The 24093-nt window shown below is 44.1% G+C and overlaps 2 protein-coding genes and 1 long non-coding RNA gene across 7 annotated transcripts; 1 reads left to right on the top strand and 2 right to left on the bottom strand.

Annotated features, from left to right (window-relative positions):
* Positions 1-3382: 3382 nt before the first annotated feature.
* TRIM25 (tripartite motif containing 25) lies at positions 3383-13910 on the bottom strand. Of its 3 annotated transcripts, XR_012045409.1 has the most exons (10): positions 13102-13910; positions 11855-11950; positions 10724-10957; positions 10057-10213; positions 9348-9425; positions 8874-8939; positions 8177-8203; positions 7715-7810; positions 6033-7006; positions 3383-4780 (listed from the first exon to the last, which is right to left on the bottom strand). XR_012045409.1 is itself a non-coding variant. In XM_072881342.1 (9 exons), the coding sequence occupies exons 1-9, from the start codon at positions 13714-13716 to the stop codon at positions 6477-6479; spliced, it is 1899 nt and encodes a 632-aa protein (XP_072737443.1). In that variant the 5' UTR covers positions 13717-13910; the 3' UTR covers positions 3383-6476. The 3 variants fall into 3 exon arrangements, 2 of the variants coding, with proteins under 2 accessions (XP_072737443.1, XP_072737444.1); XM_072881342.1 differs by having other exon boundaries at positions 3383-7006; XM_072881343.1 differs by lacking the exon at positions 8874-8939 and having other exon boundaries at positions 3383-7006; positions 13102-13909.
* Positions 13518-21700, top strand: LOC140660454 (uncharacterized). Of its 2 annotated transcripts, none has more exons than XR_012045412.1 (4): positions 13518-13654; positions 15540-15658; positions 18442-18546; positions 19706-21700. It is a non-coding gene; the product is annotated as an uncharacterized lncRNA (long non-coding RNA). The 2 variants fall into 2 exon arrangements; XR_012045411.1 differs by having other exon boundaries at positions 15540-15675.
* COIL (coilin) lies at positions 17199-24088 on the bottom strand. Of its 2 annotated transcripts, none has more exons than XM_072881347.1 (7): positions 23825-24088; positions 21942-23136; positions 21516-21602; positions 20393-20440; positions 19713-19788; positions 18882-18970; positions 17199-18359 (listed from the first exon to the last, which is right to left on the bottom strand). In XM_072881347.1, the coding sequence occupies exons 1-7, from the start codon at positions 24073-24075 to the stop codon at positions 18270-18272; spliced, it is 1836 nt and encodes a 611-aa protein (XP_072737448.1). In that variant the 5' UTR covers positions 24076-24088; the 3' UTR covers positions 17199-18269. The 2 variants fall into 2 exon arrangements, with proteins under 2 accessions (XP_072737448.1, XP_072737449.1); XM_072881348.1 differs by lacking the exon at positions 23825-24088 and adding an exon at positions 23347-23765.
* Between the last annotated feature and the right edge of the window lie 5 nt (positions 24089-24093).

Below are 24093 nucleotides of genomic sequence, written 5' to 3'. Positions count from 1 at the left end.
GCAAGAATCTCTGATGAGTCTTTGAATGACTGGACCAACACCATGAAGTAAAGGTTTGTGAATAGACGCAGCGGGCTAAGTCTTCTTGACTGATTTGAATGAGGTTTTGCCTGCTTACACCAGAGTGGATTTGGCCCTTTTTGAATGCAGCTGGTCTTTTCCTCATGTCTACCTTGCCTTTTCTGTGCAGTTTCAGATGCACTGAATTTTCAACATACCATTCTGTAGGAAATGAATTATATGAATACAGGCTTATTCCCTTTGTTAGAGGTTTGACTCTTTCACTCCCCTTCTCCAATTCTATTATTATTTTTAAGGTAAATGCTTCAATATTTTTTGCTGAAATGTAAGCTCAACTTTTGCTCAAACAAAAGGATAAGAACCCTGTTTGTATAACAAAGTAGGATGATAAGTCTTCTGTCACGGTATGAAATGGCAAAGTCGTGGCTTTCAGAGACCTTAAGAGTTCTAGCAGGAAGGCATAAGGAGCTGCGTGCCAAAGTCTCGAAATCGAGGGTTTATGTTGAGCTTTGCCGCTGACTCAAGTATCTAGTACCTTCTGCTGTCAGTGAGAGAGCCCATGTTTTAACACCTCTCCAGGAGCTCATTCTGCACTGAGATTTATATGCTGAACTTCAACATGGGAAGAGGAATAGTTTTTTTCTTTTTCTGTCCTTTACCAAGAGTATCGTTTCTCCCTTTTTAATGGTCTTGAGCTCATTCTGTTGAAATCTAGCAAGGCTTCCAAATTAGTCATGGAGAGCCAGAGTTAAGAATATTTTATAGTTTTTCTAAATGCTTTTCTTCATTTCAAAGTGATGAGTTTTGGGTTCAGTATGCCACAGTGATAATTTAGAGATATGTAATTCATGCTTCTGTAATTAGTACAGTCATAGTTAGCATATTTATAATTTTGTCTCAGGATATAATCCTAGTAATGTTTGAGAAAGCCATTGCTCTATCTTCAGGGAAATAATACCTCACTAGTTAAAGGAATACTCTCACTGTCACCCATAGGCAAGTACCTAAAGTTAATTGGGGGCCAACAGGGAATATAGGGGCTCCAGGTCTGCCGTCAGACCGATCATTACAGCTTGCCACAGAGCAACAGCCCTCTTCACTGTGAACTTGAGAGGTTACAGCAAAATTGCTATGTCCTTACCTATTACAGTGCCAAGATTAAGGATAGCCAAACTGCTTGAGTATCAGTTTCATGCAAAATGAATGCTTGACTTGAATCCTAGGAGATTTGCTTTTGCAAGAATTATATTCCTGACTCCGAAAGAGAAACTGTTACACTTCATTGAAAAGTGTTGCTGATAATTTGATCTCAAAGTTTTGTTTTCAACTTCGTATAAATGGAACCATACACAAATTACCTTGTTACAGTCAGGATAATAAAAGTAGGATTTGCAGGATCAGGCTTCTAGCGTACAATATTCCTTTACAGACAAATGTGGAAACTCTCTAAATTGGGGGAAAAACCTAACCCTAAAGCAAAAAAACCCCTTTCTTCCTCCACCAAGAACTACTTGATTTTTAAAATGGAATGTAGGTGCTGTAAAAAGTACCAATCTTTTCTTACATTGAAAAACATTAAGGCGTTTAATACAAACACAGACAAAATACAACTAACTCGCCTCCTTAAAGTTCTGTTGAACTAATTTAGGATCAAGAATTGCTCATGATAGTATTTTCACCTAAATTATCTGCCTCTTCTCAATTAGCTTTTATTATTTTAATGGTGGTTCCTCCCACTCTTCCTTAGTGCTTTGGCCCGACTCACATAATTGCCTATATTTTATGCAAATGGAATTGTTACACCATAAAATTATATACAAATGTGTCTACCACACGAAGTCCAATAAATGGTGTGAATAAACCCATTATTTTCAATGTAACGGCATCTGATAGCAGCCTGGGAAACATGGGGCTGACAGATGTGAGCCCATGACAAGGCCTGGAAAAAAACTGAATGAGGAGCACTCTGACAAATGACAATTAATTGACTCTTGAAATAACCCCTTTTTTTCACAGTTCTACTTGGCTGAGCAAGATTCACAAATTGCTGTCTTGAACTTTTTAATGGAACAAAATAGCTGCCAATGAAAGTCTAAATGACATGAACTTTGAATAGCAGTCATACAATGACCATACCGTGATGTGTTTTTAACTGACATATTATTTGAGAAGTAGCTCAGCTGGGAGGGAAGAGATGAGAGGGAGTCAGAGAACTGGGTATAGAAACACAGTCTGTTAAACACTAGCCAAATACAATTTTATTTTAGGAAGAGGAACAAGTATTAGGAAACACCCTGATAAATGTTTTCACATATGTTCCCAGAGAATATGATTTGGAGTTCAAGTCTGTTGTTCCTTTTGCTGTGAAAAAGTTATCACAAAGCTAAATCAAGAGGAAATTACATTAGCAAGTAAGAAAACAGACCTTGTAGGAGTAACGAGCCTGCTGACTTCTCTGGGGTTTCAGTACCTGGTCAAGACCCAGACTGTAGTCGCAGTCAAGTTTACACAGGCTCAAAATATCTATTTGTCTATCTTTGGAAACTGAGGCCAAACTCTGGCAGACCTAATTGACCTCTTAGTCCCAGGGACATCATGGGATGAATAGTTAGTGAAGATGAGGATTTTTTTTTTTCGTAGTTTTCATACTACCTGCCACTGCTGATCAAGCAATACCATTGTCTCACTCTCTAGGAACTCTTCAGAGAGTTTATTCCCCAAAATCTTAATCAGCCTAACTTGCTTGGAGAACTTCAAGTAGAAAAGTCAATTTGTAACTTGTTTTGTGGGTGTCTTTGTTTTGGCTAATTTTTAAAAGTCTATTGAGCCACCAGAGCAGCTCCCTGTTGAGCTGCTTTCCCCTGTCCACATGGGGAGGCAGCAGCTTGCAAACCATACACCCTTTAGTTTGATTTCACTGAGTAGTATTAGGAATCACCACCCATTGCTGCTTCCAGCTGTAACTTAAGCTGGCAGGTGCTGGACATCACCTAAGGCTTTTTTAGCAATCCCATTGCACATACCGAGTCCTTAGTTGTTCATCTTCCTCCAGCTGATGACCATGTTTTTGCTTTCCCAAAAAGGTCTCCAGTTTCATTCACTGGATAGGATGTTCCCCTCATCCTCAGCTAGGATGCAGCGTTACTGGTAAAGGGTGCACAGCTCAGGTGAAGGAGATAGATAGCTTAGGATGGCATTTGACAGTCCAGAGGATGCCACAGCCTATGCAGCTCTCCTTTTCTCTCTTCCCCAGTTCTTGTATAACTCAGTAAAAGACCTGTTATTTGTACGCTATAGCATCTTTATTTCTGCCTTCCTTACTGCTTGTTTCAACTTTGAGCACAGAACAAAACATTTAGAGTTAGGGTTTACCATGAATATTTATTGAATTCAAAATATCACAATTCATTCATGTTACAGCTGAAAAGATCAACAACAGTCAACTTCTAAAACAGTTACAGGCACAGTCATAAGACAGATGGCATAAAATCTATGTCTATTGCCCTGACAGGGATGTCTAGCTGACACAGCTATATGGAATAACATACAGTATACATACTGGAGTACATGGCTGATATATCAGTACAAACAACAGGTTTATAATTACATAACTTCATTTTTCTAATGGCAGTATTTTATGATGTTTCACTGAAGATTAAATTTAAACAGATAAGTGTATTTTCAGTGGGCCAGTGTTTCTCCATTTACTCTCACTTGTACATTAATATGCAAATCATTCCACATCCTCATGGCTTTATTAACACCAGAATTAGTTCTTTTTCTAGACTGGGTAAGTTTGATTCTTTACAGTATTAAAAAGAGAAGTATAATTAAAACACATGCTTGTATCTACATTTTGTTTAAAACCAGTACAGCTTTGATAGTTACTGGCCAAGTAAAAACACTTCAATTGTGTTGAAGAGGGTTTTGAACCATTATTTATCATGCTGTAACTAATGTTTTTTTCTAATGTTATATCACTCCACTGTTTCGATATATCCAAGATATCTGAAGCTAACAAAAAATAACAGTTTTCAGAAGTACAGCAATTCAATTATGCATTTCTCATTTCATTCCAAATTAACAGAAACTCATTCTATCATTTCTAGTCATTCACAGAAGAAAACAAACAAAAAAGAGAACCAGGACTCCAGTGGCAGGCTTATTTCACTGCCTGTGGTAATCCAGAACACCTTAAGTGTTATATACTGTTGGTCATACACCAATGTCACATTTAAAGAATCCCACCTTGTCCAACATGGCAGAATAAAAGCTCTTCTTTACTTTGCTTGAGTATCACACCAGACTATGGCTAAAGAAGCCCATAGACTTAAAGGTTAATATTGACACCCCTTTGAAGTCAAGAAGCAAGCAATAGAAAATGTGGACTTTCTCCACTGCACAAACCACCGGAACACTTTTTTTCCCCATGAACAAGGGGACAGAGTACTCCTTCAGCACCCTACGGAATGGATCTGCAGCCCTGCGTTGCAGCTAAAGGGACAGGATTTCTCAGAGGAAACTGCTCTTGTCCCTCACAGCTGAAAAACTGGAAGTGCCTGGGGGGGGGAGGGTGTTTGCCATTCATTGTTGGCTCCTAGCAGGACACATCCTCCTTCTGCACCTTTTGAAGTGTTTTGCTTGCTTTGGTAGTTTTAGTGCTGGCTGTGCTTTGGAAAGCTGAGACCCTTGAGATAATACAACTACTCCAGAGACAGCCATGACACTTTTAGGTCCACCATTGATTCCATGTCCTATTCTGGCCAAAGAAATGGGAAAGTCTTATTACACCTATGCTATCCTTGACAAAGTACTAAGACTTTACAAACCAAGTACAAATAGAGACACCAAGTCTGAATTCCTGCAAGTCTCTCTCTAAAGCACTTTGGCTAATGTGACATGTAGTCATAGAGGTTCCTTTGAGCCTTCTAACAATTCCCTTCTAAACTGCCAGCAGTAGCTTTGTGGTTTATTTCACCAGGTCCTATAAGGAGGAGTTTTACAAATCGAAGTCCAGGAAGTCTCTCGTGTGAGCTTCTCTGTTCTTCATGGGTTACCGCAAGAAATAAGAGCTAGCATGGTAAGTCCAGAGGCATCAACAAGATACAGGCCCAATAACCATGAGATCCAAATACCTTGAATGCCTACTGATTGTTTTAAAGTTGTAACTGAGAAATGCAGTAGTACAGATTCCTCTGTACGTGGCAAGGACTTCTGAAGACATACCACAACCCAAAGCAAAGAACACCATGAGAATTAAAAATCCATTCCAGTGGGAATAGAAGTATATTCTCCTTTGTGCTAATTCCCTGTATGTTTCAAAAGACTCACCTTCCTGCCTGCAGGCTTCATGCAGAGAGGAAGCAGCATTTTTTTATGTACTGTGCACACTGTCTTGAGACTCCTCAAATCAGAGTCCCGATAACGTGTAGGAAATCCAGTTTCTACAACCTGAACAACTAAAGATACACCAGCAGAGAACATCCTGCCTCACAAAGAGGAAAAGCTTTATGATGGCAGACCCTGCTTTAAGTGAATAACACATTTATGCTCCCTATGCAAGCCAAAAATGCACTCCCTGAACTCAGCGCACAAGAAAAACCCACTGAAGAGCATTCACTGTGAAGATGTGAAGCACGTTCTGGATCAGAATATGAGACAGAATGCTTCATCCCACAAACTGTATTATTACAGGGCGCACACTACTGCTCTACAGGATGTCTTCCTGAAGACGCTCTGGCGTATTCCCAGTCTCTGAGTCAATGTCATTTATTTCCTGGTGATTCTGACACCATTTCTTATCCATCAACTCTAAGAGTCTCTGCATTTCCATTCTAATGAGATTTGTCATACTGGCTTTTATAACTTACTGTCATAAGACCTGAACTTACTGATTTTAATAGTTCATTCTGTACCATCTCACGGAGTCATAGACTGAGAACACATATATTCCAAGTCCTGACTATGGACAACAGTCTGTGTATAGAGAAAAAGGCAATGCTGAGACCTACCTCAAAGCCTGGAACCAGATTTTGTCAAGGAATTCTTCCCGTTTCTTTCTCAAAGGGGTTATTGCTACCTGTGAAACACATTTAGACCTAAAAATTAATTCTGGGGATCCTTTACAGCAAACCACAGAAGCCACAGTGGCTACTGAAGACATTTAACAATGGTTTGTATCATAACTTTGCTTTTAGAAGGATAATCAAGGTCTTTGCAAAACCTCATCATAGTTTTAACTATCATCAACATTTTACTAAATCACAATCTAAAGGCTTTAGCAATTCAGACCAAAGAATCAGCAGATTTCCCAAACTGCTTAAAAGAGCTACTAATTTTCATTTCAAACAAACAATCTTTGAGGCTTCTTAGACTAAGACATACAAAGAGTTGCTGCAGGACTGATTATCTGCATGTAAGTACTTAGGCGAACTAAATTAAGATACCAGACCTTACTATTTCAATTGGCAGAGAGAGAGAACAGTGCCACTGGAAAATAACCAGAAGGCAGGGTACAAGGCTTCAGTAAACTGGGTTTTAAATTTATAGATCAAGTTATGCTTCTCCCCAACAGCCATGAAAATCACAAACCCTCCCTCGCAGTGGAGCAGCACACCAATCTTGGTAGCCTTCACATTGGGTAAGGACTTTTCAACATCATTATGCCAGGATGATATTTTGGCATTAAACCACTCAATACACCAAGAACTGCTGTTCCTCCCCAGGCGGCTCTCTGGCCCCTGCCGGTCCATGCTGCCGTAGCAGATGCCAATGCCACAGAAGTTGTGCTGCTGCAGGTCCACCTCCCAGTAGTGGATGCCTCTCTTGAAGCACTGGAACCCCAGCACTTGGGAACAATCGGTGAAGCGCTGGGGGTGGTGGTTATAATTCAGGGGGGTGTCCGAGACAGACATCCTGGTATACCTCTCAGACAGAATCACTTTGTTATGAGCTGTGTTGTAATCCAGTGTGATGTTAGCAGCATCTGCAATGACATGAATCGTTTGAAGGTACTGAAGAGCAAAGCACTTTTATTTATACCGTTCTGCCTAGGCATGTGTTCCTATGTGTATTTATCTCCCTGCTCTGCTCTCCTCCACAAGGCAGGCAGTTCTTAGGGCCACAGTAATAGCTGCTGGGTTCAACTGCAGCTCTGTGTTACACAGCAGGTAAATGGAGGGCAAGTTTCCTTCCTTCCTACATCCCCATGGGATTGTTTCACCACCCAAATATAAGCTGGCAGAAGAAAGGGATTGCTGATCTGGCAGTGAAAGGTATACCGTATTGTATACCATCTGGTATAGCATCTTAAGCAAGCCATCATGGGCTTGCATAAAAGCCCGTGTTTCATTTCAAAGAAAAATCCACTGCGTTACATTGTATTTCTAGGCTACCCTAATGCAGTCATTTGAGGGGAAACCAAAGCCATTACTGAGAAAATTTAATTTACCTTTGTAAAGATACATGAATACTGAAGATAAATTTGATTCATCTGGTAAAAGAACCACTTAGAAACCTCCTGCCCCCTTTTCCTCCAAAAATTTCCTTCATTTGTAACAACTAGTTGATAACCTACTAAGCTAACTAACCCCCCTCAAAAGTATTTTTGTCAGATAACTACAGAGGGCACATAACACCAGTGCAATAAGTGCAGAAAGTTCATCTTTAAGTATTGTAACGTCAGGTGTCTTACACTGCAAAAGCTCCTCTCTGGATTTCGTCAGAAAGCTTTCAATAAGCTCTTTAGTTGAAACGACAGCTACAGGATTTAGCGTTCCTGTGGTTGGTGCTGTGTCGACAGAAGAAAAGAGAGTTAGGCCAGTTGGGAAGAAACCCCGCATGCTTAACACACAGCCACAGACAGCCTCAGGTTGGAGTGGACCTCTAGAGGTTATCTGGTTTAGCCTCCTGCTCCACACAGAGTTAACTTCAATATTAGCTCAGGTCACTCACAGTCTTGTCAAGTTTTGAAAATCCCCTGTTGTCTCTGGGCAACCTCATTCAGTGCTTGATCACCTTCACAGTGACGGGTAAGAGCCTTCTCAGAGCAAGAGCTGAACTTTTGCTTAATACACCAACACTAGTGACCATCTACTTATCTTTTTAAGAGCAGTCAATGAAAATTAGAATCAGTATGCTGAAAGTTTGGACTCACCAACTTTAGCAGGTTTCTTTTTCTCTTCTGGAGGGGGGAAAAAAAAAAAGTGAACTGTGAGTTCTACTGAGACTGTAAAGCCATTGATAGACTATGCCACCTCTAATGCCATCATCATGGCTCTTCTGAAGAAGACAACATGCTGACAGTCCAGCACGTTGAAGCCATGTACAAATACATCCATACTGGAAAGCTACACATGAAGCACAATGTACTATTTGCTTCCTATTTCACAGGGTCATAAGCCTGGAAGGAGCTTCATCTCTACTCCAGGATGCAGGGTGTTAGGGGAAGTGGTAATAAGCCTGTTCCCATGAGGCACGTAGACTATTCCTTTTCTTTTTACAACACATCTTCTAGTGCAGCAACAAGAGCTACAAGTTCATTCAACTCCAGCAATCCACAACAGACCCCGTTGAGTGCTCCACACCCAGGACTTGTGAATGGAAAGGACCATGTGTCAAGAGCTCAGTGGAAGTAACAGAAGTAGTTTCTTAACACTTGGATTTATTTCAAAAAGATAATATAGAAGATCTTCCAAACAGGCTAGAGTGCCACATTAATACCAGTATCTGGACAAAACAACACTGAAAGGCCTCAGTATAACCTGCCACAAAGACTGTCTCCCAGCCTTAGGCTCTAAGCAAGACATGGCCAGCAAAATGTTTGAGTAAGGCTGCTATTAATCACCACTTACTGGTATCTGCCTCCACCTGCAAAGTGGTTTGAGTCTGGTGAAGGGTTTTCTCTTTGTGGCTATGCTCTTGGGGGGGTGGGGGGGAGGGGGAGGGCAAAACAGAACACAAACAGCTCATAAGCAGGATTCAATATATATAAATCCATCAAACAAGCCAACAGATGTTTAGTACAAGTGAAAAAAAAATCTGCAAAAACCAGAGGGCGGGAGGCTCTGCTTTGCTTTACAGCCTGCACTGACACCACTCCAGGTGCAAGGCCAGTGCACCACCGTATCTGGGCAGTTTGCTGCTTTACAGCTCACAAGGCATCCATCACTAAATAGCCCAAAACACCCTCCCTTTCCCATGCCAAAGTGCTCACTACAGATAATCACTGCATCACCGCCAGAGCAAACAGCTCTTGGGTAACTGCTTCAATTCTTATTTAATGGTAAAACCATAGTTAGGAGAGGATGACGTTCTTTAGTACTTACGTGGTCCCGGAGGCTTTTTCACAACAAAGGCTTTGTTTACAGGAGTCACTGGAGCGGGCTTAGCTTTCCCAGGTTTTGCTGCAATGACAATATTTTACATTACGGTTTGTATTGCCAGGAATAGTAATGCATGAGCAAGGACATTTTTCAATCTTATTTTTCAGTCATGTGAATAGAACTTAAGTGATACTTGGCAGAGATGGAAACTGCATAGAAGATACCCATGCCCCAGTCCAAAAGATACTTTTGCTTAACCTGGTAAGCAGGGCTTTGTTCTACAACACATACACAATCAATCAGCACCTTTACAGTTGGGTAACCATAGTCCTATCACTCAAAAGCATTTTATGTTTCCCCTCAAATCCACATCCTAACTGCATCCAACCCTGCTACGTAATAAAAACATAAATTACTGTAAGGAATAAAGGCTGAGCTGTGCCAGAAGGGCATAGTATCACGATACTCAGCTTATCCAAGTATAGATAAAAGTAAAGAGACACTGGCACACATTTTCTCCTAGTTTAGCCCAGACTGTAGCATTTTTGTTTGGAAATGGAGGACCACAGAAGTTGGAAGACAATTTATATTAACCAATGGTATTTGCTGCACTACTTTTTTTTTTTAAATGATATTTGGATTGGAGGGGAAGATGCCTCATTTGAGCTCAAAGCCAAGGCAGAAAATGCCAATTCTCCCAGTGATACAGTACCTTCTGCCCTTTTCTCCCTACACTGAGTCACTGAAAGTTTCACAATATCTTTAAGGTTAATGGCAGACTGATAAGCGGAATGTATCAAGTTTTGGTCCATTTCAATTACAGGGACGAAAGCCTCTTTTGTTGACATTCGTTGCAGTGCTGCTGCTCTCTGAAATGAGAAATAGAAGATCTCATGCAGACCATGTGTAGCAGACATAGAAAAATACAACCAAGTTACTTTAAATGGGGTTGGGTTTGTGCATTCATCTCAAATTCAAACGAGCAAAGGCTACAGTCAGACACGACCCATGGCAAAATTTCAGCAGTAACCCATGTGCATTAATTCTCAACTGATATCTGAAGCAGTGAGAAAGATCTACTAGACAGTGTCACGGCATGGAGCTGCAACACCTCATGGAGATGAATTCTCTCACTCGCTGGCCCCTCCACTTGCGGCAGAGGCTGAACTGGGGGGAGTTACCAGACACCACTTCATTTCAGCACTCTTTCATTGATATTTGTGTACTTAGCAGTACATCCTTTTGTAGCAGGTTCTTGCACATGAGTGGATTATCATTTGACTGAAAGTGTCTGGAGAGCAGGACTACCACAGCAGGTTTTCGTGATTCTGCATTTTAGAAACACAAAGAATTTGAATTGCATCTAAAGGACATATTACCTTCAAAAACAGAATGTCATCAACTTCAGTCAGTGCCATCTCAATCTGATCTCTGAGAGACTGAATTTCATTCTTCTTACTTCCCAGAACACCATAAACATAATCAAACTTATTGCAAACTCTTTTTTCTTCATCTGCAATTACTTTTAAGGCCTGGTTTTCTCTTTCTTCAACTAAAGCTTTAATTTCTGTAAACTCACTTCTGATCAATTCTTTCTTTCTGGAAGCTGTCTCCTGGAGCAGACAAGAACGGACAGACACTGGTTTCAAAATAACAGTTTGTGGACAAAGTACTGCTTACTACTACTACAAGCCTTTGAGGAACACGAAGCCTTCAATTACTTGAAACAGGCAATAGAAAAGCTATGTATTTCCATGTAGTTTAGAAAGAGAACTCATTTACTCCCAAGAAATTAGGACAATGCTCGGTCTCCAGATCCCTGTTGCGGGGGGCTGCCGGGCAGAGGCCAGGCTAGCCGTGCCATCTAGTGGTTACCAGCACTGGGACAGGGCTGTGCCACTGCGAGCTTGGACACTGCACACCCGCTTGCACAGCTGTAGCTGTTTCTGCCTCCGAGATGTGGCATCTCTGGTTAATACAAAGTAATTTCTGATCCTCCAAGAGATGTTCCAGAGGAGCGCAGACATGCTGCCCCGGTGGCTTTTCAGCTTCTTGGTCTCTACCAGTTGGTTCAGAAAGGATGGTACAAGTGAGATGTACCCGATCCAGCCATTGGCACAGACAGCAACCCCGATCATCAGCTAAGAGCAAGGATTAGTTGTGGTAATTTATGGGGAAGAGCCATCCCAACTTCCTGCACTGGTGCAGCCATTGCAGCTCACCAATCCCTTAGCTTGGGCTGCACAGATAAGCACTTTCTGGTGCAACAGGAAAGGACAGGTTTAAGCCCTGTTATGGGTTGGATGTGTCATGGTGGTTGGGTTATTCCCATCTCCTACGGAGCTGCCTGGCTCTGCCAAAACATCTCTTTTCTGTTCCTTCCCAATAACGTCTTCTCCTGCCAATGCAATCTCAATACTACAGCCATTGTCACAATAGTACAAGCATCAACAACATGCAGTGGCCAGCGTATGCCAAGCAACTCGACAGCATTTTGAAGAGTTACTTACAGCAGCTTGGCTTTGGTTTGTTTTCACAGTGTTCAGCGCTCGAGCAGCTCTCTCACTCTGATTACACAGCTCTAGCAGTCTCTTCTTCAGCGCCGACTGCAACAGAAGAGATCAGAAAGTATTTCAGAAAAGCAGTTGCCATGTCTGCTCTCAGTTGGGTCATGCTTACTGGAGTAAGAATTGTATTTACAGAAAGCTTTAAATAACCTCTGTAAGCATTTAGTACTATCAATTTAAAACCTACTGCTCCTTAAACCTTACAGGATGTAAAAATCCTCTCCTGCACGTGTGTGGCTTGTGGAGCCAGCACCCTCCCAGCAGCTCCACCTCTCCCACCAGCAAGATGCATGCTGCTCACTCTTTTGATAAGGGCTGAGTGCTTTCATCAGCACAGCAGTTCCCAGTGCTAAGAATAAACTTTGCGTTAGCTCTCAGGTTGGACTTTGGGCACTAGGTTAACGCTACTGTTCACCCCTCTCATTTTTAATTGAGAATTTTGTTGCTCAGATGTGAATTACCTATTCCTTTAGTTCAAGATGCTGCTAAGATAAATCAGGGAGGACTTCTGAGGGTAATCGGTATACATGCTTGCCGAACATATGGGATTTTGGCCACCTAAACTTTTCAAGCATGCTTTACTCATCTGCCCTCTGATTTTCAGCTGCGCTGTAAGATACGAAGGCCAGGTTTCCTTCCCTTCCACTCCATGGAGAACCCGCTCCTGGCTTTTATCTACGTGCTAGAGCTCTCCCTAGGCCACTTTTATAATTCTTTGCGTCGTACGAACATACACAGAGCAATGTCTGTCTACAGTCCCTCGGTCAGCCTGCGGTGAGGCCACGCAGCAAACCCCCTGCAGTGAGAAGCAGAGGAGGTTTGGAGTTGGGGGCGACACCCGCAGAGGCGGGAGGCCTCACCGGTCAGCCCAGCTCAAGACAGCAGCTGGCTATCAAGCCCGCGATAGTGCCTTCCCAGACCCTTGGAGCACAATCTTGGAGAGAGAAGGAAAATGCAAGGAACAACTCTGAAGATGTGCTCGAGCGCACATTGGAGTGCACGTGGGTAAGAGTTTGCCAAGGCCAGGCACAAGATCTGCGGTCCACGTCTCGGTCCAGCCTCCCCCCGGCACTCCACAGCCCACGACCCCAGCACCCAGGGACCCACCAGGCCCCGGGGGAGCGGAGCGGAGCTCCGGGGTGCCCCAGCCCCGGGCAGAGCCGGCCGCCCCGCCTGCTCCGGCCGCTTACCTCGGCGTTGGCTTTGGCCAGCTGCAGGGGGCTGGTGGGACACAGCTTGTGCCCGAGGAGGCAGAGGGAGCAGATGCAGCTCCCGTGCTGGCTGCAGAAGAACTCGAAGAGCTTGTTGTGCTGCGGGCACTTGCGCTGCTGCAGGTCGCGCAGGGGCGGGCAGAGCTGGTGGTCGCGGAAGGCGGGGCTGTCCTGGTGCGGCCGCAGGTGCTCGGGGCAGAAGGAGGCGGTGCAGGTCAGGCAGGTCTGCACGGCGGGCGCCTGCTGGCAGCTGTCACAGTAGACGGGAGCCGCCTCCGCCCCGCACCCCCCCCCCGCCGCCGCCGCCGCCTCCTCGGCCCCGGCCCCGGCGCAGCCCTGGAGCTGCTCCACCACCCGGCACAGCACCGTGTTCTTCTGCAGCTGCGGGCGGCCCGCGAAGGTGGCCCGGCACTGCGGGCAGCTGAAGTTCCCCGAGAGCCCGGCCCAGGAGAGCTCCAGGCAGGAGGCGCAGAAGTTGTGCCCGCAGGGCACCGTCACGGGGCTGCTGAAGAGGCAGAGGCAGATGGAGCAGGTCAGTTCCTCCTCCAGCGCCGCCAGGCCCAGCTCCGACGACGACCGGGCCAGCGCCGCCATCTCCCCGGCTGCCGCTGCCCCGAGACTCCAAAACCGAAACTCGGGCTGGGGCTTTCCGGGAATCTACGCGCCCCGTCCCCGCCCCGGCGGGAGGGGCGGCAGCCCCGGGACCCGCCCGCGTGCGGGGCGGCGGCTGCGGCGCCTCTGGCCCGGGCCGGGCCGGGCAGCCCCGGCTGCGGGGGCGAGCCGGGGCGGGGAGGCTCCGGGCGCGGCCGCCCGCTCCCCCCGGAGCCGCCTTCCCCGGGGCAGCAGCTCCGCCGCCGTTCGCGCGCGGGGCCGTGGGTGGGTGCCGGCGCGAGGGCGGCTGCCGTGACCCGGGCGGGGAGGCGGGACGGCCCCGCGGTGCCCCCGTCCCGCCGCCGGTCCCGAGCCGGGGGGGGGCCGGTGCAGCCGCACGCATCGCAGCCGCTGTGCCCGGGAGGTCTCGGGTTCGGTTTCTAAACCGAAGCGAATCGTTTCGGATGCGAGCGCCCACCCGCGCTGCCAGCCCCACCGCGGCGGGGAGCGCGGCCCCCCGGCTGCCCCGCTCCCGTCCCAAAACTGGGCGGAAAGCGAGCTCCAGACACCAGCCCGGTCTGGCAGCTGCCTGCCTCGGTCGCCGCCGCCCGCAGGTGTGTGCCCGAGGCCAAGCAAACGTGCGAACCCCGACTGCCGCCGTGCACAGGGCCGAGCTGCCGCCAGCCCCGGCTGCCTTCCTCGGAGCTACGCTTAACCTGGCTGTTGAAAATCAAATGAGCTGGTGTGGATCCAGTGTTTTTCAAGCACACAGGTTACTGCACTGTCAATGTGGAAGCCATCTCAACAGAAGATACTTCCTCAAATTTTCTTTTTTTCCCTCAGTCTAACTGGTGAATAATCACTGTTTCTAACAGAAACATTGGATGCTGCAACTGCTCCTGTCTTAACTAACTTGATGCTCCTGTCTTAACTAATTTGACTCCAAATTCTTCCAGTGGCCTCTTCCTGTCCCCTCTTCTGCCCTGTCTGCTGGCGTCCCAGGGACTTCCTCGGTGCCCTCCGTACTTCCCCACTGACACTGGCAGCATGGTAGAAATGGAGCAGCCTGGCACGAAGTCTGTGACCCCCTCCCAAGAATTTAAACAGCCCAGTGGTCTGCAGCGGAAGAAGCCGTCTGCTCTCGACTGCATTTGGAGTGGCCAAAGGACACCTAGTGTGGAGAACTGATGCTGCTTTTAATGTTGTTAAAAAAAGTATTAGCAAGCAATTGTGAGGTTTCTGTGTTGGCATTAGTCCTCAGAGACTTCAGAAAATGTTCAAGAATCGTATAAAGCACTCAAAAGAGGCAGTGGTGGTTTGTCTGTTATAATTAGTGCTTTGAAGGAAAAGAAACCCAGTTATTTTGGAAGACTAAATTAAATCTCAACAGTCATTGTAAACCTGCATTATACAGATAAGGTTGACTTCTACCTCCATGTCTGTGCCAGTCTCGTAATACTCCTTCAGGATGAACTACGGAGGAGTCGTGTGTCAGGGGCTCTGATTCACTGCTTAGTAATGGTGCAGGAAGGATGACAGGAGGCATTCAGAGCTGCCGTGGCTTTGACAGGGGAGCGAAAGTTCAAGGGTCAAGTACATAATCTGCTTGAGGGTGGCAGTTTCTAAGAGATGGGCATGGCTCCACTGATTTACAGCCTTGTCAGGATATGCAGATCAGGGCTTCGTAACTGCTGTCAGAGGGGACCTGGGCGGTGGTGGTTGACAGTGACTGCAAAGGAACGTCCTTACAGAGCTGCGTTGTGTGTGTTACCAGAGGTGGGACCAAAGAGCAGCTGTTAATGTTTACATTTCTTATTTTTCTGTAGGTGAACAAAACACTTCTTCATGGACTTATCTGGACTAAGCCACTGTCATCTTTCAAAGACTCAGCACCTTCTCTGCATTTTCTGCAGCATTCATCTGGTGTCTGCTGATGCAGACAAAGGTGTGCAAATATAAAGGGTAAATATACATCCTCACAGTTGTAGCTTTTGCTTCTGGAGGAGAACACGGGATGTTTACAGCTCAGATGAGCAATTTAAGTTCTCCATTGTCAAAGAGGGCTTGAAATTCTGTTTTTGAGTAAGCCCAGCCACTCCTGTTGTCTAAAAACCAATAATGTTTAACATTAAAAAATTGAAGAATTTTATCATTTAAATAGCTACTCAAGTTACTACTCTCTTTGCTTCCTTGCAATTACTTGAGAACTTCTTCATGTGGTTCTGAACTAAATCTAACCCTTTGCCCAGATATTGTGGATTCAAAGTGGCACTCAGAGTCTGAGCAGGAAGTCAGAAGCACAGCAGGATGAATTGTTCCTCGTGTACAGGTGGCTGAGCAAACATTGAGATGGGTGTTCTGATACTCTTTGACTTTTTTGCATTTAATATTCAAAGTGGTTTAAGTAGGTGCAATTTTCCCATCAAAATTATAAATAATCCCAAATTCCTAAAGAGCTGACACCTACTCAATGTGATTTTTGCAAGGTCTGTAGTCACAGCAGCGAACTTTTAGGTGTCTAATATCTGTTCAGCAGCTTCCGGCTGCCAGCCTCTGGCTGCAGGCGCTCACCGTGTCTGTAGGCCTACATGTGCGACTGTAGCTTGCTAGCTCAAACACACCCTCACATTTTGAGTCATGAGACTAGAATTTGTTAAAAAATTGTAACAGAATTTTTGAACAAACCCATAATGCTAAATTGCATAGAGGAGGGTGGCAAGGAGCCCCCATGACTGGCAGCTGGGGCTGCTCCAGCAAAGGGGCTTGCAAGAGCCCTCAAAACTCCAGGGACAGAAAGCAAACAAAAAGGGGTTGTTCAGAGCGTCACCAGATCCCTCTGGGATTCATGTGCACATTGTCCTATTCCACATTTCTTACCCATTTAGTGCCCCAGCCCTGCCCCGGCTCCCCTGGTATGAGGAACCTCCTGTGTGGCTCTGTCAAGAGAAGGTGTATGGGTGTGATAGGAAGGGCAGTCAGCCAGCTCTGTCAGGCTGCATTTACTTGGTTTGATTTAAATTGTGCATTGAAACAGTAGTTTCACCCAAACTTGATAACAATGGGTAAATAAAACTCAAGATTTTATCTTCAAAACATCCTCTCTCTGGGGTATATTTGTTTTCAACCATCATCTATTCATCACAGCCAGAGGGACTCTGTATCCTTTTAATTTGCAGACAAAAGGCACTGTAGGCAATGGAACAAGAGGTGAATCCTGCTCTAAAATGCTGTGAAATACTTGTGTTAACTTTTGCAATTTTATAAGAATTCAAAATTAACAATCTCCTTTAGAAAAAATCTTTCCATTAATCCCAGCTGTCTCAGCATGACTGTGCTAGAGTTGTCTGGAATTTTCTTTTTGTCCAGTTTGCAAGAATATCCATGCATGAATCCAACTTTCCGTTTCTAAAAAACAAATTTTAACATAAAATAATCGTAACTAAAGAGAACCACAAGACACAAATTAGTTTTACTCATATAAAAATGATTCCTTCATAAACAAGACATTTTAATAGGGATAATGCAAAGGTGTGCAATATTTTTATGTAATCAAGCACTAGTCAAGAGTACATGTTAGCTAAACCATGATGTACAATTTTTCAGGTGTTTGCTTGTATCTAGGGATTGGTTTTTTTTTCATGTCTTCTGTTTAAGAGTCAACTACCCGGGACAGGGGTTATCTTAAACTGTAAGACTTGCCAAGATGCAAGCACTACGTGGGTACAAGGTGCTACCTCAATGCTAATAATTAGCAGAGATGTCAGCGAAGCACATTGCTGCCACCTGGTGACCCATTCTATTAGGAAGGAAAGAAGAAAGTCAGCACAGAAACTTCAGCACTTAAAGGGCAAGAGGGGTTGCTTTAAAACAAACAAACAAAACAGTTTCCAGAGCCTAGACAGATTAACACACTGGGACATAATTTTGCCAGGGATTCATGTTATACTCCCCTCGTTCTAGGCAACGTTGACAGTTACCAGTTACCATTGACAGTACTATTTATCTGCCTCTCAGAATTACAGAAGCTTGAAATCCACAAGCTTTTCTTGACATGTTCAGGTGAACCCTGTAAATAACTCCAAGGTCATGGCATTTGTACCATGCTCTGCAGCTGTAGAGGAAGAGATGTGCACTACAACAATATTTATATTTCATTTTTAAATGTTGTTTTTAATTATCCTTACAGCAGTTATAAAGCTCTAGCCAAACCCAGACATTTCAATGGAGTTACTGACAGTACAAGGTCATATTTTAGCTTTTTTAATCAAATCATTCCAGTTCTGCAGCTTGCAGCAGTAGGATATAAAAATTGTTATTAAGCTTCTATTAAAAAAAAAACCCCCCACAGATCTATATTAAAGACTTCCTATAATGAACAAAGTATTCCTGTATTACATAAAAACATATACTAAGAAAAAAGCATTTATTTTTCTTTTGGCATAGTTTCTTTTTAAAACCATTTATTAAAAATATCCACCAGTGCATCTGCTGCCCTCAGAACTAGAAGGCAGCATTTCACAAAACAAGTCCGTACAATTATTTACATTTGTCACATCTTAGATTGTTCCATTTTCAGTGTTGGATCCGTTAACTGGAGGCTCAACAATCAGTCTTGGCTCTATCAGTGCATCCCAACTTTCAGTTATCTGAAAACAAGATACAGACAATACTTAGCATGTACAAGCTATACAGGCAGATGCAATTTCTCCCACATTATGCTTTGTCTAGACTTGAACAGCTCTACTGAACAGAGATCACAGATCCTTCCTGTGATTCATCGATCTTCTTAATGACCCTCAACCTGCCTGACATCCTGGGCAAGGAAAGATGCAGGTAAGAAAACCAGTGCATGGAATGAACAACCTTTTAAGAACTGATCCTCTACCTAGACAGGATATTGTTTATTTTATTAGCCAAAACAAAAAGTTACACAGTTTGATGACTGGTTTTGAATCTAGTTAATTGAATAACATGCAAGAAGTGATTCTTATCTTGCAATCATGCACATTCTTGCTAGGAAGGAACAATTATTTTTGCTTTCATTTATTTTAATCAGATGCATTATTATAAAGGGAATCTCACTGAGATCAATGGAGTCATAAATAAAGCAGGGCATGTCTCAGCTATGCAAAACTTGTAACACGCTTCAAAAGAGGACACCCACATACCTTGGTATCCTGAGGAACAGCATACTCTATCAGTTCTGCTCCATCTGCAGACTGGTAAACCAGATCGAATTTCCCTGGCTCTTTAGCAACTTAAAAACAAACAAACAACTCCATTAACTATAAGCAAAAAGGTTTAAATGTTTACCATATTTAGAAAGCTAGTCAAAACCAGGGGTTTTTTTTGAGGTGGGTGTTTGGGTTCAAAATTTTAACAAAAAAATCTGAGGTAGAACTGACTACTACACACCAAAATTAAGGTAATCATCTAATATAACTATATGCATGAAAAAGTTAAATCAACAATAAGCTGCCTAAATTTGAGAAAAATGCTCATATGACAGTGATTCATTAATTCTGGCTTACATGGCAACTGCAGTATCTACATTCAGTTTCAGAGACACTCATAGTTTCAGGTGTCTGAAATGCACTTTGTCATTGCAAGGGCTCAGTTCCACATCCACTGAAGACAGTGGCTTCACTGACGTCACAAAAGAACGGCATTATGATCTAAAATTTTCCTCTGTAATTCCATATAATAATTTTACTTTTTTCAGGAAATGAAACCATAGTAGAGATGAGTTACTGACTCCTCATACTGACTGGACAAATTTTACTTTGTAAATACCTATGAGCATCTTCAATACCACTAGCAAGTGTTAGAATTTCTCCATTTAAATAGATTTTTTGGAGAGGGAGTGAGGAGGGGAGGGGTGTGTTGAGAAGGAACCCAAAGAAATTGGAAATACTCCTGAAACATGAAATGTGCCTCATACTAGCTGTTTTCCAAGTAACGCACATGACAACAAGCATTTGGTGTCCCACAGTACGTACACTGTCCTGCTGACGACGAAAGGATCTCAAGCTCGATCTGTTTTTTATCAGCATTCCAACTGATTATTTTCCCCTCCTTCATAAAGCAACAAGAAAAGAATCAGACAAGATCTACTTCAGCACTGGATAACTATTCCATATTACAGCCACCGTGGTACTTGATCACAGTTAAGAAGTATATCTGTCAATTTTTTCTCTATGTATAAAATCTGAAAAGTATTAAAGCTCAGCAATCTGCAGTTACTGGCATCAATAAACCGAAGTTATTAATTGTCACCATCCTTGTAGTTTAAATCAGTACTTATCCAGAAAGCAAGTTATTTGAAGTGGCTACAAAATTTTACTTGCGTGAGTTTCAAGAATTTGCCTTGACTTCAAACAGCAGTAGACTTGAATACAGCTACATTTTTCTACTTGAAGGTCTGCATTTTTTGTCACCTCTAAAATATTAATGATCATTAATAATGCTTGTGTTTTGTTTTTTTTAAAGTAACTGCTACACCTTTCAAATTTTCAATTAGCTTTGGGTTCTAGAGTTTTCATTTTTACTGCTGCACCAGGAATAGCCTGCGGAGTCAAGTGGACAAGAAGAAAAATATTGCACAACCTCAAAATATTTAAGCCTTACCTCACCTATAATAGTTTTGTGAGTGAATTAAGGGAGGAAAGAAAAACAGTACCTTATAGTCTGAAACTTCAGGACTGTAATTTTCAGTTAGTTCCAAGCGCTGTTGAAAGAAATACAAATAAATGACAACTTTTCCTGATCCTTGATGATGACACCTATACCCAGACACGGTTTCTTCAGCAAGAGGAAAGTGCAAGAACCAAGTCTTCCACTCCTGGATCCTGATGCCTACCACAGTCCCAGGTACTCTTCCAGGACTCACTGCTCCAAAGGATTTACGTTCAGGTCAGGCTGTGAGAGGAGATCAGGGAGATGGATCCCAGTCTCCTCAACTGCAGTGATTTCATTTTCATTTACTTTTTTTATTGTGCAGTGAAGTGTAATTATTTGCATGGTAAGATTTGAAGTAATACTGTAGAAAAGCTATAGAGAGAAATAACAACATAGAGAATTTTTTTCTTCTTTTTATAGCATCTAATTTTAATGCTGACTTTCCTTGCATGTTGGAAAGAGAGGGGTAACATGCTTCTTTCCAGCATTCTTATTTAAACATAAACCTTGAAAATATGCCCATGGTAGAGAGAGAGACTTTGTGAAGGTGCAACCAGAAAATTCTATTATTTGTGAACTGACTTGTGTGCTAGCTAAGAGTCATTGTATAAATGTACATGGAAATTCACGCTGAAATGACAGCAGAGACATTTCTTGGTGTTATACAAATATAGGAAGTCTAAACAAATGCATTTAACTTATGCACATGCTCCAAATGTTTGTAAAAATCAGTCAGACTTTACAAAATAATTTTTTAGAGCCAGCAACAGAAACTGTAACAGTTTCTGTTGTATGGGAAACTATTAGGTTAGAAAGATAGCAAGAGAGGAGTGAACGCTTTCAGAGATGCCTACAAACATGAGACACAAGACGTTTTAGGTGCTGAACCATCTGCTTAAGTTTACAACAAAATTTTTTTAAAAAAACAAATAATAGGATGAAGACTACTTCCTAACTCTTACACTTCTAGGACAACGGTCCCAGAACAATGTAAGATTAAGTTCTTTGGTGTAAGCTTTTGGTTGTCAGGACTACGCTATCTGTAGCGTGTCCTGCAAAACTTACAGTGGCCCAAATGAAACAATTTTAGCCCGCTAACATTCAGTATCTCCCAAGTTCTTTACCTTAAAGGCAATTCTTTCTCCCACTTGTGGTGGGGCAGCTAGAAGAGGTAACACACTATAGTCTCTCTTGGGGACTTCCACGGGATTCTGTGAAACAAACAGTAAACCCATTGATTTAATTACTGCATTAATAAAAACAGAAGACAATGTTTATGCTGTATGGATTGTAAGACATTCTGAGAAGAGTAAGGTACATATCCAAGTGCTTTGTTTTGAGATCTATAATACAATCACTCAAGTATTGTTTCATAAACACTTCCTCAGGCTGCTAAATGGAAATACAGTAAATACCAGATTTACTAAGTTAAGATCAACCTTTATCCTACTAATCTATTCCTGCTTTTATAAATTATTCTCATTCTATACACTTTTTGTATAGTTAAAGCTGCAAGAGAAAGGTGACCTATGACTGCGTAAGTCACTCACCTGGACAAGAACAGAAGTGTTTGTCGCAGCTTCATTTAACTGCCTCTGTTTCTGGCCTTCACTGCTGTAGTTATAGAAGAAGCCAGGGTTTGCTCCTCTCCCACGGCCTTGGCCCCTCATCATCCCACGAAACCCACGGCCCCTAGGTCCTCTCCAGAAGTTATCCTCTCCTGTTCCACTTCCACGCCCCCTTCCACGACCTGGGCTGGCAAGTGGTCCTTGAATACTGGCTGGCAACTGTTTAGTACAGTTTCTTACTATGGAATTACTCAGTCCAGCATTTGCTGCAGGTTTTTTAATAACAAGTGTTTCTGAATCTGAACTCTCAGACTCTGAAGAGGAGGTCTTTGCTTTGGGAGCCTTGGTGGTACTGGTTTTTACAGCTGCCATGTTGCTAGGCAGTGACTTTTCCTTTGCAGTACTGACTTGTGCTGTTGCCACCTTCTCATCCTCTGTACTTGAGTCAGAATCTGAACTAGAGGACTTGGATTTTTTAGCATTTTTACTAATTGCAGTCTTAGTGGAATTTTCAGCATTAGACTTTACAGTCACTTTATTAGAAACAACAGTTTTCACATCAGAATTTGCAGCAGCTTGGGATTTGTTTTTGGGAAGTGTTGCCACTACAGGTTTATGGGAAGATTTATTTTGCTTTATGCTTAATTCACTGCTGTCACTGTCAGACGATGTGCTGGAAGAATCTGAAGCTCCCACCCTCTCTTTTCTGGACTGTGTTGTGATCTTTTTGGTGTTACTTTTACCAGAATTTAGAGAAAAGCTCTCATTTGCCTGTTCTAAAGCCATCTTTGCTGCAGCAACCTTTGTCTGCTTTTCATCCTTCTTTTTTGTTGCCAACTGTTTCTCCCTCTCAATTTTTTTAAGCTTTTTAGATTGGTCAGTAGAGCTCTCTTCCTTACCTTCTATGAGTCTATTTCTTCCACTAACTTCTTCCTTTCTTTTCTTGTACCTTTTCTGAGAGTCACAAACATCTACAGAGGTCTCCTCCCTACAAGAGGAATACTCAGGATTATGTTTATTCTTTTTCTTTTCCCTTTTATGCCTGTCTTCTTCATTTCTAGAGAATTCTTCCTCTTCCTGCTTTTGTCTACGCCTTTTTTTATCTTCTTTTGGTATATAAGAGAAGCCATCATCTATCTCTTCATAATCATCTGCGACTATCTCTTCCAATTTTACTCTGTGAAAAAAACAAACAAACAAAAGCCACTGTTCAGCATAACTAACACCTTTTTCCTACATGTTAGCAGCTCAGGTAAGGTTGTCTTTTGGGAGTGGGGATGCTCCACCTGTTCAGAAAGTTCAGTTCAGAACTTCAGGACAGTTCAGAAACCCGTCGCCACAGCACGGGTCGCTCTCCTAAACCAAGGCTCACGGCCTGAGCCCTTACCTGAGGGCACGGGTGCTGCAAGGTCTCTTTAAACAGACCCGCTCACGGCGGCGCAGGTGCTCAGGGCAGGTGGCGGGAGCACCGGGGGACGGAGGCAGCGCTCTCCTTCCATCCATGAGGAGATCGCCAAGCCCCTGGCTCTCTCCAGCCCCTTTCAGACATCCTGGGGCCTCTCAGGCACCGCGGGCTTTGGGGAACGGTGTCCGCGAGCAGCCGGCTCCCGCTCCACCCTCCCCAGGGAGCCGCCGGGCCACGGGCAGCCGCGGGAAGGGCCCGAGGGCGCCTCTCCGGTTCCCCGGGGAGAGCACCGACAGGCCCCGTCCGTGTCCCGCGGCGGCGGGCCGCGTTTCAAGCCTGCTAGGGAACACCCCTCTCCGCCGGTGCCGCGCAGTCCGAGGGCCCCGAGGAGCCCCCCTCCTGCCGGCGGCCGGGCCGGGCCCGGCCCAGCCCCGCCCCGCCCCCGCAGCCCCCGCCGTACCGGAGCGAGTCGTTGTCCCGCACGAGGCGGGCGCTCTCGGTGGGGGGCAGCAGCGCCCCCTCCAGGAAGAGGCTGAGGCGGGCCCGCCGGCTGAAGCCGAACCTGTGGCGGATGAGGCTGGCGAGGTCGGTGACGAGGCGCACCTGGCTGGGCTCCAGCAGCAGCCAGCACAGCGCGCAGCCCGGGCTGCCCGGCGGCGGGTAGTCGAAGAGCAGCCGCAGCCGCACGGGGCCGCCGCCGGCCGCCGCCATCTTGGAGGAGAAAGAGGC

Source organism: Ciconia boyciana, chromosome 16, assembly GCF_034638445.1.
Source record: "Ciconia boyciana chromosome 16, ASM3463844v1, whole genome shotgun sequence".
NCBI lineage: Eukaryota > Metazoa > Chordata > Aves > Ciconiiformes > Ciconiidae > Ciconia > Ciconia boyciana.
The sequence above is the reverse complement of the archived record's forward strand: the minus strand, read 5'-3'. Positions and strand labels throughout refer to the sequence as shown.

Excerpts from the sequence above, each read along its gene's own strand:
- COIL (XM_072881347.1), bottom strand. The coding sequence starts at position 24,075 with ATGGCGGCGGCCGGCGGCGGCCCCGTGCGGCTGCGGCTGCTCTTCGAC. Across the intron at positions 23,137-23,824 it reads CGGGACAACGACTCGCTCCG|AGTAAAATTGGAAGAGATAG; the intron begins GTACGGCGGGGG and ends TTTTTTTCACAG. Across the intron at positions 19,789-20,392 it reads CTGAAGTTTCAGACTATAAG|GAGGGGAAAATAATCAGTTG; the intron begins GTACTGTTTTTC and ends TGCTTTATGAAG.
- TRIM25 (XM_072881342.1), bottom strand. The coding sequence starts at position 13,716 with ATGGCGGCGCTGGCCCGGTCGTCGTCGGAGCTGGGCCTGGCGGCGCTG. Across the intron at positions 10,958-11,854 it reads CAAACCAAAGCCAAGCTGCT|GAGACAGCTTCCAGAAAGAA; the intron begins GTAAGTAACTCT and ends TGTCTGCTCCAG. Across the intron at positions 9,426-10,056 it reads TAGGGAGAAAAGGGCAGAAG|CAAAACCTGGGAAAGCTAAG; the intron begins GTACTGTATCAC and ends TTGTCATTGCAG.